Genomic DNA, 14,950 nt, shown 5'->3' with positions numbered 1-14,950 from the left:
AATTATCAGAGTAATCTTTTTTTTGGAGAGGGGGCGCTAGGCAATTGGGTTAAGTGACTTGCCCAGGGTCACACAGCTAGTACGTATCAAGTGTCTAAGGCCAGATTTCAACTCAGGTCCTCCTTATTCCAGGGCCAGTGCTCTATCCACTGCACCACCTAGCTGCCTCCAGAGTAATCTTAAGGACCTTAAGAACCAGAATTACCCAGATAAATTACTTAAACTAGGTTAAAGAACCATTTAATTTCTTAGCCTCCTCTTTTCTTTGTGCATTTTAGATTTGGCTTTCCCTCCATTATAATACCTTTCTAAACCTCTGGACTTTTTCAATGAGCGTAGTGATTGTGGTTCAATTTTCAGTCCTTAATAGAATTTAGTACTACAAAACCATCAGTTTTGTGGAATTAATAATTTGGAAAATGTATGTCTTTATGGCAGTACCCTTTTGTTCAAATCATCCTTCCAGGTAATATTAAAATATATGCCCATAGAAGTTATAAACACAACACACACACACACTCACAGTTCATAGGAATATTGTGATGTCCTCCCTTACACATACATTTTCCCCCAGAACAAAGCCACTTTGTAAATGTAACAGTAAATAACCAACACCAACTCTACTATTATCAAGTAACTTTCTTTGCCCACACTATTGACTGCCTCCTATACAAATTCGAAACAATGTGTAGAAATTTTAGAAACTGGTGTCAGGCTATTTTTACAATGAATTAATGGTATTCTAATTTGAAAATGATAAGCATATTACAATATGAACAGTAATTCATCCTATTAACTCTATTTGAAGTATAATCTTATTTGCTCAAATACAAAAAAGTTGTATTAAAAAATTGAAAATTGGTAAACAAAGATGAGCTAGGGCAGCTAGGTGGCACAGTGGACAGGTGTCAAGCCTGGGATCAGGAAGACAATTTCCTGAGTTCAAATCTGGCCTCAGTTGTGTGACCCTGGGCAAGTCACTTAACCCTGTTTGCCTCAGTTTTCCACATCTATAAAATGAGCTAGAGAATCTAATGGCAAACCATTCCAATATCTTAACAAGAAAACGCCAAACGGGGTCAGGAAGAGTCTGACATAACTGGAAAACAACTGAACAACAAAGATAGTAAAATCTTCCAAAAAGCCTCCCCTCAACAACTACTAAGACCTGGATATTTGGTGAGACAAGAAACATCTACAGACAAAATATGTATGTAGCCGCAAGGTCTAAGAGAAATCTCAAATCTGTACTCTTCCCCAGCTAGGGCTTTTAGGTGATTGGGTGTTCTGGAGAGCAAAGGAGGAGTACATAAGGGATTCGCTAATCAGATCACAGAGTGATTTATCGAGAGCTGGGACTACCCTTAGAGGGCAGAAGACTTCTCTGGAGTTTGATTCCGTTTAGGGGTCCGAAGAGAAGCACTTCACCTCGATTTTTATTCTCAATTAGTGAAAATGAAGCCCATAAACTTCCCTTGGCTTCTTTCGATCCCAACAAGTGAGAACCGTGGGCCGGTGACTAATACAATTACGCCCCCTTTCTACCGACCTACCGCCCCCCAGGGCCCAAATTCTTTTGCCAATGAATCCTCTCGCAGAGGGTAGTAGCGTGGAGCGAGGATGCTCGGCAAGCCAGCATTTTCAGGCCACTCAAGAGACATTCTCATCATTTCCATCTGTTAACAGCTAGAGATCAGTCTCGTCCTATCACTTGCTTTGATTATTCAGCTATGGTTTGTCAAGAGCAATAAAGGGTAGGTATCATGATGGAATCGCAAATTGGGCTCTTGCTCTGGGACAAGCACTCTGGGACTGCGAGGGAAACAAAACAAAGGAGAACAAAAAAGTCCCGGACCCTGCCTTTAAAGTTCTCTGCAGCTGGCACTTTTAACATTTCGGATGTTCTGTGTTTGCATTTGGTAGGAAATAGTTTTCAATTCTCCAATTCGTTTAATGTGTATCTCACACCGAGGGGAAAGAATGTTTTTAAAGCGTTGTAAAAAGCGAAGTTTAGTGTATGAGGGAGCGGGAGGAAGATCTACGTATTGAACGCATTGGGGACTACTTTGCACCGCTCACTTTTGAAAGCAAAGAAAGGTTTTATAGAATAGAGACCTTCACAGTGGCAGAAAGCAAACTTTTGCAGGAGGATTTTGGTGCAGTTTACCCAGTCTAGGCTGAGATTAAGTGCTATTCACCAAAGCTCGTACAAAGGCGGTACCTCTAGCCTAGTGAATCCTTAGGCAAGGCAAAAGAAGTGTCAAGTGGGACAGAGTGATGATGGGGCTGGCAGGATCTGTGGACAAAGGAATAATGAGAAAGAACAGAAAATAAAAGCAAACCCATGGGATCTAGTCAAGCTTCCTAGCCCTCTTATCTCCCCCCAGCTTCCTCTTCCCTCTTATCCCGTACCTCCCTTCACCCCGCTCGGGTCTTGGCCCCGCCACGCTCCACCTCCCACCTTAGCGTAGCAGAAGGAGATCAGCAGCAAGGGGAGCAGGTACCCGAAGACGAAGGTGCAGACCACGTAAATCTTTTTGTGCTGCTGGTTGGGCCACTGCTCCCAGCAGAAGGTCTGGTTGCTGATTTCTCGATGGAAAAGGCGCTGGTGATAAGCCACCGGAGAGGCCATAGCTATAGAGAGCGCCCAGATGACCCCCACGCCCACCAGAGCGTTACGGGAGACCCGCAGAGAGGAAGAGCGCCTCGAGTGGACAATAGCAACGTAGCGGTCCACGGACATGGCAGAAAGGGTGAAGATGCTGACCAGCATAGAGACGGTGAAGAAGTAGTGGGTGAACTTGCAGATGAAGGCACCTAGCACCCAGGTGGGCAGAGCGTACACGGTGGACTGGAAAGGGATGCAGAAGAGCAGATACGCCAGGTCAGCTATGCTCAGGTTAAGGATGAATAGGTTTGTGGTGCTGCGGGGTTTTCCTGGCTTACTACGGGCCAAAACTGTGATCACCAGAGTGTTGCCCAAAACGCCCAAAGCGAAGATCATCCCGAACACCACCAGTGTAATAAAATTCTCAATGCCGAGACCGAAGAGAGGTTTGAGATCCCGGTCTGTCAGCTCCGGTTGAGTCCCGTTCCAGCCCTCCTCAGCTCCTTCACTTTGGTTTTCCATAGCGAGGTGGGGCTCCATGGTCTAAGTTTGAGCCCAGAGAGCAGAAGAAGGCACTGCAGCTGGAAACAGGACGATGAAGCGCGGGATGGAGCAGAGGGTGAAGGGCGTGGAGGCGTTTGGCTAAGCCTCAGAAAGTGCGAAGTTCTTTCTGGAAAGGTTGAGTTCTTCCAATGAGGAGAGAACACAGGGCAGCACCCAAGATGTATCTGCCTTTCTTCGTATTCCCAGAGCTCAGCCTAGTGCCAACCGCATATTAAGGGCTTGATAAATTGCTTGTTGACTGACTGACTAGACAGCAGCAGGTTAATGGCACAAAATTTTTCCTACTGACCAACTCTTGACAGCAACAACGACAGTCTCTGTACTTCTTGAAATAAGAACTTTACCCCAATAGAGTTGAAGAGGTCTAAAAGCTAGACGAGGACTAGAGTGGGAAGAACCGCAAAGAAGTCAGGATTCTGGGGGCTGTGGTGTGTCCTATTCCGTGTGTGGTGCTCCGGCAGCCACTTAGCCTGGAGTTGAGGTATCTGATAGTAAAGAATGCCTCGGGGGGACCTCGTACGACGCTACCGGGTCCTGCCACAGAGGTCCAGGCCCTGTCTCATCTATTTTCCAGAGTCCTGCAAAGCCTTGTCTTTTTCTTCTCCCTGAATAGAGTTGCGCGACGGTAAACCTGTTGCTTCCCTTCGGCTCCGGCTTTGCCCTCTGGAGCTGTAGCAGCCGCAGGAGGAGGATAGACAGAGAGATGGCGCTGCTGGAGCAGCAGCTGCAGACAGATTCTGAGAGCTGCCCAGCCGCTGCCCCCCGATCCCGGGTGCTCTCTGAGGTTCAAGCTTGCTGCTCCCCCAAAGTGGGCTCTTCTCTTCTTTTTCCTCCTTCTAGTTTAAAAGAGACTAAAAGGAGGGTGAATAGAGTCAGCAGAGAATGCGCTCTCTCCACTCCCCTTTCCCCACCCCTGCAAGTGAGGCGAGGGACATGGATGTCTCTCTGTTCCAACCAGTGGAGGCAGGGAACGAGCCCACTATTCTCCCTCCCTCCTCCCTTCCTCTCTCCCTCCCTCCCTCCCTCTCTCTCTCTCTCTTTATACCGCCCACATCCAAGGAAAGGCAAATAGTACCAGCGGAGCCCTCGGCTTTCTGACCACCGCCCTTTCTCCTTTTGAGTTCTCAGCTTCAGTTTCCTTATCTGTAAAATGAGGCTAATACCTGGGCCACTTACCTCAGTTACTGAGAGGCTCAAATGAGATAATGTACTTAAAGAATCAATTTGCAAGCCCTATGGTGCTATACAAATGCAGATTATTATTATTATTATTATTATTGGCAATGCTGGGAGTGGGTCTACTGATTTATAGTGTCTATATTTTTCTCCTTTACATCACACTGTCTCTTCAGAGTTCAAAAAGAAAACTTTGCCCATGAAAATTTTTCCATTGCCACAAAATTTGAATTGGTTCCTCCCACCCCCACCCTAGTATTCATGCCTTACCACTTCATAGATAAGATAACTCCTTAATTGACTGTTAAAAAAAAAACACACATTCACAAATGTCTTTTGACTTTTAAAAAAACAAAAACTTGAACGGAAGGAAGAAGCAAAATATTGAATTCCTTTCAGAATTCTTTCCTGATTTTCTTTAGAACATACTGCTTTCTACTAAACCTCAGCGTGAGGGTATGAGTGAATTTCCATGACTATATTCATTGTTTTATTTTTAAAATATTTCAATATGTTTTATTTTATTATTATCCTATATTTTAAAAATGCAGGCCTTACTATTTCTAACATATGAAATTTTAACTAAAATGTAATTTAAGCCTATATCTCCAAAGTGAAAGGGAATGTTGAAATAAAGAATTATATTAGACTAGAATTCATCTAGTTACAATCCATATCTGAAGTACAAATGCCAGCTATGACAAGCCTAACAAGAGGTTCTCCACTTAAAGAGGTTCAGTGACAAGGAATTCAGAAACTTCCAAGACCTCAAAATCCATTCTGGACAGCTCTAATTATAGGAAGATCTTCCTTATGAAAGTCAAAAATCTGCTTCCTTGCAGCTTCTACATTAGTCAAGTCAAGTCAACAAGCATTTATTAAGTACCTGCTATGTGCCAGGAACTGAGCTAAGTAAAGCGGAAAAAAAAAACAACAGTTGCTGCTTTCGAGGAGTTGTCTAATAGGTGAGACAATATGCAAACTATGTATAAACAAACTTCGTGTTGGAAAGATTGAAAATTATCTCAGAGGGAAGGCATAGGCTTTCTTGTCCTTTTTCCATTCAACAACCATTCAACTATTTAAAGATGGCTTTCATATTCCACCTAAATCTTCTCTTCTTCGGGCTAAATATCCCTAGTTCTTTCAGATAATCCTCCAATAACACATTTTATAGTAATCTCACTGCTTAGTCATCTTCCTTTCCAAAATGTTTTAAATTAATGGATAATAAGACATATAAAAACTTAAAATCATCTACACAGCCACTAAATTTGGAGCAAATATTTTTAAATGAACTAATCTACTTACTTTCAAAATTGAAACACAAAGTAACATCTTTATTGCCTTAAAATATGTGCATTAAACAATATCATAAATTCACACTACAAACTTCTCAGACCCCTCCATCTTCCCAATGATACCTCCAAAATCTCCCCTTCCCCATGCCTTAATAGACAGTCTTCTAGAGTTGCCATGGCCAAAAAGTGATTCACTTGGTGACTGACCCTCTACTGATCAGACTCTCAACCCCATTGCACCTGCATCTGATATCTTTACAACTTGTTGGGACAACGAGGTGGTGCAGTGGATGGAGCAATAGGTGTGGAATCAAGGAGATGTCTTCATGAGTTTAAATCTGGCCTCAGATACCTACTAGCTATTCATTCAACCCTGTTTACCTCAGTTCCTCATCTATAAAATGAGCTGGAGAAGAAAATGTCAAACTGCTGCAGTATCTCTGCCAAGAAAACCCCAAAAGAGGTAATGAAGAGTCAGAGGCAACTGAAACAATTAAGCAACAAAGGAGAGCTTGGCTCTATAGAAGGCTTTGGTTGAGCATGCAAAGTATAGCTTCTTTAAATGATGTCTTTCAAAATGATTTCTAATAGAGCTGGAAAGGACTTTAGAGGTCATCTAAGCACCTTTATTTAATAACAATAATAGCTAACTTATATAGAGCTTACTATGTGCCAAGCATTGTGCTAAGCACATTACGATTTGATCCTCACAACAATCCTGTTAGGTAGGTTCTATTATTCTCCTTTTTTTTTTTTATACTGATGAGGAAACCGAAGTAACCTGCCCACCCTCACACAGGGAATAAGTGTCAGAGGCCCATTATGAGCTCAGGCACTTTTATAGATGAGAAACTGAGCCCAAAGAACTTAAGTAACTTGCCCACTGTCACACAGGGAATAAGTAGCAGAACTAAGATGTAAACTTAGTTCTTCTAGCTCCAAATCCAGCAGTCCTACCATTGTGCCACAGCCTGTATTTGACAGATCTATACCAACATTTTTCCTTCTTTTTTTTTTTTGTTCTATAACATACCAAACTGCCAGGTATTTAGAAACATCCAGAGAACTGACTATATCCCATTATTTGATATCACATATGGACAACCTTTCTGTCCTTCTAAAATGTTTAACTAGCCCAGAAGTTCTACTAGTTCAATTTTTGTGCTATTAACAGGTTTATTCTTAATTTTTCCCCAAATACTCTTTTTTTTTCATTTTTAATTATTAGTTATAGAATGACTCCTGTAGCACAGTAGGATGGCAGAAATTATTATACTGAAAAAATTTTAGTTGCTATAGAATATGGTCATATGATCATATTCTATCGTAATTAAGATTATTAAAATTATGTAGATCTCTATGTATTCTATCTGAACAAATCTTTGGAGAAGATATATAGAGATCTACAAGATTTTAATTCATAGATGTCTGAAATCAATAAGGTTCTTCTCCCTTATACTCTTTTCCTTACCTGTTCAAAAAAGTAATTAACAGATCATTCACACTGCACTAACGCCTATTGAGTAACCTATATGGGTTATTAGTATTCCTACAGGAGTGCTAAGGACAAGCAAACTGTCACACCTGATCTTCTGAATGATGATTTCTTTAAGAAAAAAATTTAACACCTGCACAAAACCTTTTGTGATACTAGTCAATTCAGCTAGGTGATTAAGAAATGTCAAGCTTTGAAAAGGAGCACAGTGAAAATCTGTAAGGAACCCTTTTGAGTTGAACTAATAATTATCCAGCTTTTGGCATTTCACCTTGGTGTATTACTCTTCTTTGAAAGTGTAGCTTTGATAGGTTTTTTTTGTTTTGGTTTGGTTTTTTTATGGCAAAAGGAAGGATGAGATCTAGGCCTTTGTGCTGGTCTGCATAGCTTCCCTGTACTTCAGACAATTCTTATATCCTCCTTCAAGCCAAGAATTCACCTATGTTACCCCTTAATTCATTCAACTTTATGCCCCTAGGCATATTCAGATAATTTTTTTAAGTCTCTACACCATATTTCCAAGGGGCTTTTTAAGCACTGGCCACTCACAGAGGGGATGTAGGAAAGTGGAAGGAAACAAGCGATTATTAAACACCCATTCTGTGACAAGGACTATTCTAAGCACCTTAAGAATATTATCTCTTTTGACCGTCACAACAATGCTGTAAGATTGGTTCTCTTGTTATCCCTATTTTACAGTTGAAGAAACTGAGGCAGCTAGAAGTGAAGTGACTTGCCCAAGGCCGCACAGGTCATAAGTGTTTGAAGCCAGATTTTAATTCACATCTTTGTGGCTCCAGGCCTAGTGCTCTATCCATTGTGCCACCTAGCTGCCATGTACATAATGGATAGCTGACCTGTGGCCAAGTGTTGCAGGGACAGCGGTGTATGGGGGAGAGAGGGAGAAAGTGAAGATCATGACAATGGAAGATATAGGGCATAGTTGCTTGAGTTTGACCTGGGCCATTTCATCTCAGAGAGTACCATATTTGTTAAATGAGAATGAAATCTTAGAGACGGTATGGGGGAGGGGAGGTGTCAGCAACACTTTCACCACTACCCACATTGTCTCTGCTCATTTTTGTATGTGGTTACATTCATCAGACTGTAGAAACAAAGATATAAAGCTAAAAAGGACCTCAAGGATCCTCATGTGTGTCTTCATAGGATCACAGAACCCTATAGCTAAAAGGGACCCAACACATTTATCTCATCTATAACCTAATTTCCAAAAACATAGGATTACAAAATTAGAGATTAGATCTAGTCTGATCTCTTCATTGTACACATGAGAAAAATTGCCCAAGGGAACATTTTTATTAGTGACAGTACTAGCACCAGAATTTAAGTCTCCCAGCTTCCTATCTAGTACTCTTTCTGGTATACTGAAGTGCCATCTATGTATCCAACTAGCCTTCTAGTTTATTTCTGAAATATTGCCAAAGAAACTATATTAGTATTTACATTATTATTTGTCAATCTCTTCTGTCACTGAAAGATTCCTTGGGACTAATCTAAATTTGTCAGGGCAGTTTACAGAAATTAATTATTCTCCAAAATTTTGACTGATCATTGATCTCCTCAGTGTGAATAATCCCTCTAGCACTATAAAGTGCAACTCACCCTTGCTTTCTTTTCCAATGTGATTTTTGTCCACCTCCTTCCAAACATCCCCAAAGAGCATCCATTCAAAACACTGGACTGTTTCTCTGGGTCTTTCAATATTTTGTTTGTAACAGGGAAACATTCAGGCTCCTATTATCCGTTGTTCTCAATATATGAAAAACCCATCCTCTTTCCTGTATTTTTTATGTTCAATAATATCCTTTACATTACTTCTTAGATACCATTATCATTATCATGACTGCAAATAATAGCTATTTTCTCCTGCTCTGTCCTAGTGAGAAGTTATTTATTGTCTGTCTATGTGTCCAGCACCATACTCAGTGCTGTGAAGAGATTTATATTTCTTTGTAAGTGACCCTGTACTATTTCTAAACCAATCAGTCAAGTCACAAAGATCTGTTAATATATATTCAATTCAGTGAACACTTATACTCATGGTTTCATTTGCCCTGAGGTCTGGGTTCCATTGTGCCCTGTTCCTCTGTCCCTCCCACCCCAGCACTAAACTCTTCCCTCCTGGAGGCTACAAGTAGCTCAGAGACTATTCAGTCAGATACACTGTGAGAAAATGAATTAGACTAGATTTTTTTCATCACATTCCTCACTACTGTTATTAAAGCTTTTTTTTTCTTTTGGTGGAGGGGGAACACTCAGAGCACCCATTCACTGTCATTTGTACCAGTCCACTGGAGATTCAAGCTACATCCACTCTCACAGCCCCTACCAGGTGGCCCAAAGTTGAGCTGGTAGTGTCTAGCTCTTCAGGTGCACAGAGCACTCATTCTCTGCTTCTCCTAGGTGGCAGATGAATCTTCTCCTACACTCAGTCTTTCCTTTCTTCAATTTTTTTCCTTATGAAACAAATGCCATTTTTTGACTCACCCATCAAAAACCCCACAGCTAGCTTCCATCACCACATCTCTAACAATAACACATTTCCATTCCTGTTAAATAGATTCATAAAATCACAAGCAGCCCTATCTGGGCACATCTATTCTACCTTTAAACACAGTCATCCTCAAATTCTATCACCTATTATGTGCATACAAATGTGTTTGAGCACTGGAGGAGACAGAAAGTTCAGCAAAAACAGAGACTTTTCCTCATTTGTAGCAGAAGGATATAATAAATACATAAATCAATCCATGATATGCTACAATATAACATGATACAACATGGTGATATGATATGACATTTTTGTAACGGACCTGTTATCTGATCAGTGTAAGGAATACCTTGTCAGAAACTGGCCCTACCTGCCCTACCAATTACAGTCTTAGAAAGTTTCTTTGGACACGGAGAGGCTAACTGACTAGTTCAGAGTAAGGTAGTCAAAATGTATCAGAGACAGAGCAAATTAATATAGGATGATAGGATAACATGAGATCAGATAAGATTAACAATATATATGATATAATAATGTAATTTTATGATATAAAAGAGAGGCACAAATAAAGATCTATATGAGAGTCAAGGTAGGTGAGGGAGAGAGAATTATTTACTGAGGGAATTGTGGAAAGTTCCACATAAGTGGTGTCATTTGAGTTGGGCTTAAAACATGGATAAAATATCAGCAGGTGGAAAGGCAGAGAATGAGTGCTCTGTGCACCTGAAGAGCTAGGCATATAGAGATGTTTGAGCAAAAGTACAAAAAAAAGGTGTAGAATATTTGCAGGACCTAATAAATTGATTGAGTTGAGGACAGTAAAGTGCATAGAGGTGAACAAGATAATGTTGGAAAGAGGGTAGCAGTACACTGTGAAGGACCTTGAAAGTCTCACTAAGGAGTTTGGGCTTTACGGGATGAGAATCTATGGAGAGTTTGATTAGGTATTATGCTAGGAATTATAGGAGACACCAAAAAGTTTGTACGTTTTTTCTATCATGGAGTTCACAATCAACTTAGAGAGTCACACCCTGGTCTGCTGCTACCTCTCTTTAATCCCCTGCTGTCTTTACCACCCATTTGGCCCTCCTCGTAGGGTTAGTTATCTTTTCATATAGATAGATACAAACATGAAGCAATAACTGATACATGTATAATAAATGTTATATGTTTTATGTGATATATGCAAAGAGGTAACTGACCATATAGGTATTATGTATGTAAAAATCTACTAAGATTGTTGCTGCTGTAAGGAGGAACAAAATAGAAGTATAGACAATAAGTTATTAGAGAGAGATGGAAACAAGTCCCCAACAGATAAGTGTTCAAAGGATAAGAATAGTTCTCAAAAGAAGAATTGAAAACAGTTAACAGGCATAAGAAAGAATGTTCCAAAACACTAATAATAAGAGAAATTCTTATCAAAATGCCCTGAGGTTTCAACTCAGACCCAGTAAATTGGAAAAGGTGATAAAATATAGGAACATAAGATGCTACAGGGGTTTTGAAAAGATTGGCACCCTAATGCATTGTTGATACAGGGGTAAATTAGTACAAATATTATGGAAAACAGTTTGGAATCATACAAATAGAATTACTAAAATCCCCATATTCTTTGACCCATAGATTTTACTACTAGATATATACCCCAAGGAGGTGATTGACAAAACAAAGGCCACATATTCACCAAAACATTTAGAACATCATTTTTTTGTGGTAACAAAGAATATGAAATAAAGTGGATCTATTTCTTCCTGAAGGGTAACATGGTATGGTGCATAAAGAGTTTGATCTGAAGTCAACAAGGATTGAATTCAAATATTGCCTCAGATATTTATTATCTGTTTCCTGGGCAAGCCTCTTAACCTCTCTTGGCCTGTTTCCTTATTTGCAGACTTAGTGATCTTTAAGGTCTCTTCTAACTCTAAAACTATGATGCTAAATGCCTGTTAATTAGGTAGTGGTTAAACACATTGTGAGACATGAACATAATGCAATACTATTGTGCTGTAAGAAGCAAAAATATAATATAGAGATGAATAGAAAGACTTGCATTAACTGATACACAGTGAAGTAAGCAGAAACAGGAAAACAATGACTACAACAATCTAAATTGAAATAATAATAACAAAACCATGAAAACTGTGCTGAAAAATTACAATAACCAAACAGCTCCAAAAGAAATGACATGAAAAGATGTTTTCCAACTTTGAAAAGGTGAGAGACAATAGGTGTGAATTGCTACATATATGTCAGACCCTTTTTTCTTTCATCCTCTTGTTTTCATCTATATTATATGAGATACCTCTTCAAGAGAAGTTAGTATATAGGTACAATGGGAAATATAGGTGATATAAAAACAAAACATATCAATAAAATTTATTTTAAAAAGAAAGCAACAGACCCAGATTCTAATTCCATTTCAGGCATGAATTCATTCAATTTCTCTAAGCCTTGGGTTTTTTACCTGTAAAAATGAGGTTGAACTGGGTGATCTCTAAGAAGAAAAGTCAGATAAAAGAGTCTTATGACAGTTAAAATGATTGTACGCAATCTCTACCTCTCAAAACTAAACAATCTAAAATTTTTAAATCTTCCTTTCTATAGATAATTTTTTAAATCCTTTCACCATTTTGGTTGATCTTCTCTAACTTTATCTCAATCTATCAGAATATTCTGGTAAGAATTTATTTATGACTATAATTAAATGATTACTTACAAATTCTTGAAATGTAATATATCTCATTATTCTAGCCTTTATTGTAACAGCAATGCATTACTGATGCATTCGAGCTGCTAATGCCGTCTAGCCTTTTTTTTCCCTACTTTAATTGCATCTAGAAAATTGTCATTCTTCAATCTGATATGATAACCCAAAAAGCCAATGTGATATTAAGCTGTATTTACAGAGGTATAGCATCCAAGACTAGGGAGATCATACTCCCACTCTACTCTGCCCTGGTCAGAACACATTAGGTCAATTTGTATTAGGTCAGAAGTATTGGGTTTAGACTGAGATGCCACATTTTAAGAAAGATCTTGATAAACAGTAGTGTCCAAAAGAAGGCAACTGAGATAGTGAAGATAAATGCAATACAAGGATCAACTGAAGTCTCTGGAAATACGTAGCCTGGGGAGAAAAGACTTAAGTGGGATCTGCCTTTGAGTGTTCGAAGTTACTGTCATGTGACAGAGAAGTGTAACTTGCTCTGATTGGTTCAATAAGACAGGATCAAAACAATACATGAACCTTGAAATGAGGCAGATTTAGATTTACTATAGGGAAATGTTTTCTGAAAATTACAGCTAGCCTAAAGTGCAGCCTGAGGAGAGGTTTTCAAATAAAATTTGGATATCTACATGTTGAGAGGGTTTCCTTATTCAGGCATGTATGCCCTAGAAGGCCTCTGAGGTCCATTTCAACTCTGATATTCTCTTATATTGTTTAGTTTTAAGTATCTTCCTTTCTATTCCTACTGCCAGTAACTTAATTCAGGTCTTTATTATCTTTCACTTAGACCACTGTAATGATCTCCCATCTGGTCTCTCCACTTCTACTCTGTAGCCTTTCCCCAAAAACCACCATATACATGGCTACGTAATTTTCCTGATTCAAAGGGTTAATGCTGTCATTTTTTTTTTGTAAGGAAACTTCAGTGCCTCCCCACTACCTGTAATTCCTTAATTTGGTATTCATGACCTTCTACCATCTGATTTTGACCTGTCTTTGCAACTATATTTTACACTACTTTCCTTTACCTTTCCTATTCTCCAGTTAAACTATACTATTTAACATTTCCTACAAATTCTTCAAGCCTCTCTCCTTTGTAAATTTGCTCATGCTCTTATTTCTTTCTTGAAATGCCTTTCCCTCACAATGCTGCCAGATGAAATTCTATCTTTTCTTCTAGGCCAAATCAGAAGCCATGTCCTTCATGAAAACATCCATGATCTAGTCCTACTAAAAAGAGAGAGAGAGCCTTCTTCCATTCAACAATTCAATTTAACATTTATTAGTCATTCACTATGTACAAGGCACTTTGTTGGGCACAAAAGATACAAAAAATTAATGTAACACAGGTCTTGAGTTACAAGGAGTTTATAATCTATAGGCCAGCAAAACATTTCTTTTAACCATTCTCATAAAAATTCTCCTATAACATTCTCATATTATATTTGTGTTACATCAGATTATATCTATTTGTTTATTACGTATTTTCCTCTACTAGATTTTAAATTCCTGAATGACTAAGACTGTTAAATTCACTTTTGTAGCCACATCAATATCAACAATATTGCTTTTCACATGGTAGGTACTCAAAATATGCTTGAATGACAGTTGGTATTACTACTTTTAAAACAGTAACTTTCTTATCTCTTTACTGAACTGTTACTTATTGGAATTTTTCCAATTTATCATAGCTACTTAATCAATTCTTATTTTTAAGATAGTAACAATTCCATCTACTATAAGAGTCCTAATCCAGGGTCATAGTCCATGAACTCATTTTTAAAAAATATTTTGATAGCTGTATGCCATGATTAGTTTCTTTGGTAATCATATGCATTTAAAAACATTATTTTAAGAAGGGGTCTATAGATTTTATCCAATCACTGAAGTGTTTCATGACACACCCACAAAAAAAAATGTTGAGAACATGATCTAATATTTAACATTCTGAGATTTGCTCAAGATATCCACTGCTTCATCTCTAAGTCAATGATCAACTACTGAATTCTCAGTCTTTAAGGAAGGCTAGAAGAGAAATACTAGAAGAGAGACACTAGAAGGGAACTTAGGATATCAGACTTGTCCAAGGTCACATAGCAAGTAAGACAAATCTTTTTTTAAAATGATCATAAATATCATTGATAGGCCTTCTATTGTTGTGTATCTTGAAAGAATAAGCCTAAGGTCATCTGTAAATGCATGAATTTAGAGGACCTCATTAGTTGTGAGAAATCCCTCTTCCATTCAGATAAGATGCTGAGCATCTTCCATGGCAGTAGCAAACACCTTTGGCAAGATCTGTTTTGTGCCTCACGTGATATTAATACTGAAGGCAATTAAGTCAAAATCCCACTCAAGGTACAATGGACAGAGCACTAGATCTAAGTCACATAAACAGGGGTTAAATCCTGAATTTGCTACTTACTACATGTGTGAGCTTGAGTGAAACATTTCATTTATTTAGACCTCAGTCTCCTCATCTCTAAAGTGAGAGGTTTGAAGTAGATTATTCTTAAAGTCACTTCTAGATCTAAATCTCCAAGCCTATGATTTCTTAGACATC

At 38.7% G+C, this 14,950-nt stretch overlaps 1 protein-coding gene across 1 annotated transcript in view; it reads right to left on the bottom strand.

Annotated features, from left to right (window-relative positions):
• Positions 1-4,124, bottom strand: part of GALR1 (galanin receptor 1) — a 39,654-nt gene extending 35,530 nt beyond the window's left edge. Inside the window, exon 1 of the mRNA XM_020986921.2 lies at positions 2,462-4,124. Within this exon, the coding sequence (XP_020842580.1) occupies positions 2,462-3,148 (687 nt within the window). The 5' untranslated portion in view covers positions 3,149-4,124. The remainder of the gene's footprint in view (positions 1-2,461) is intronic.
• Positions 4,125-14,950: the final 10,826 nt, after the last annotated feature.

Source organism: Phascolarctos cinereus, unplaced genomic scaffold, assembly GCF_003287225.1.
Source record: "Phascolarctos cinereus isolate Bilbo 61053 unplaced genomic scaffold, phaCin_HiC Scaffold_4;HRSCAF=312, whole genome shotgun sequence".
Lineage (NCBI taxonomy): Eukaryota > Metazoa > Chordata > Mammalia > Diprotodontia > Phascolarctidae > Phascolarctos > Phascolarctos cinereus.
This window is presented reverse-complemented; position numbering and strand designations above follow the sequence as displayed.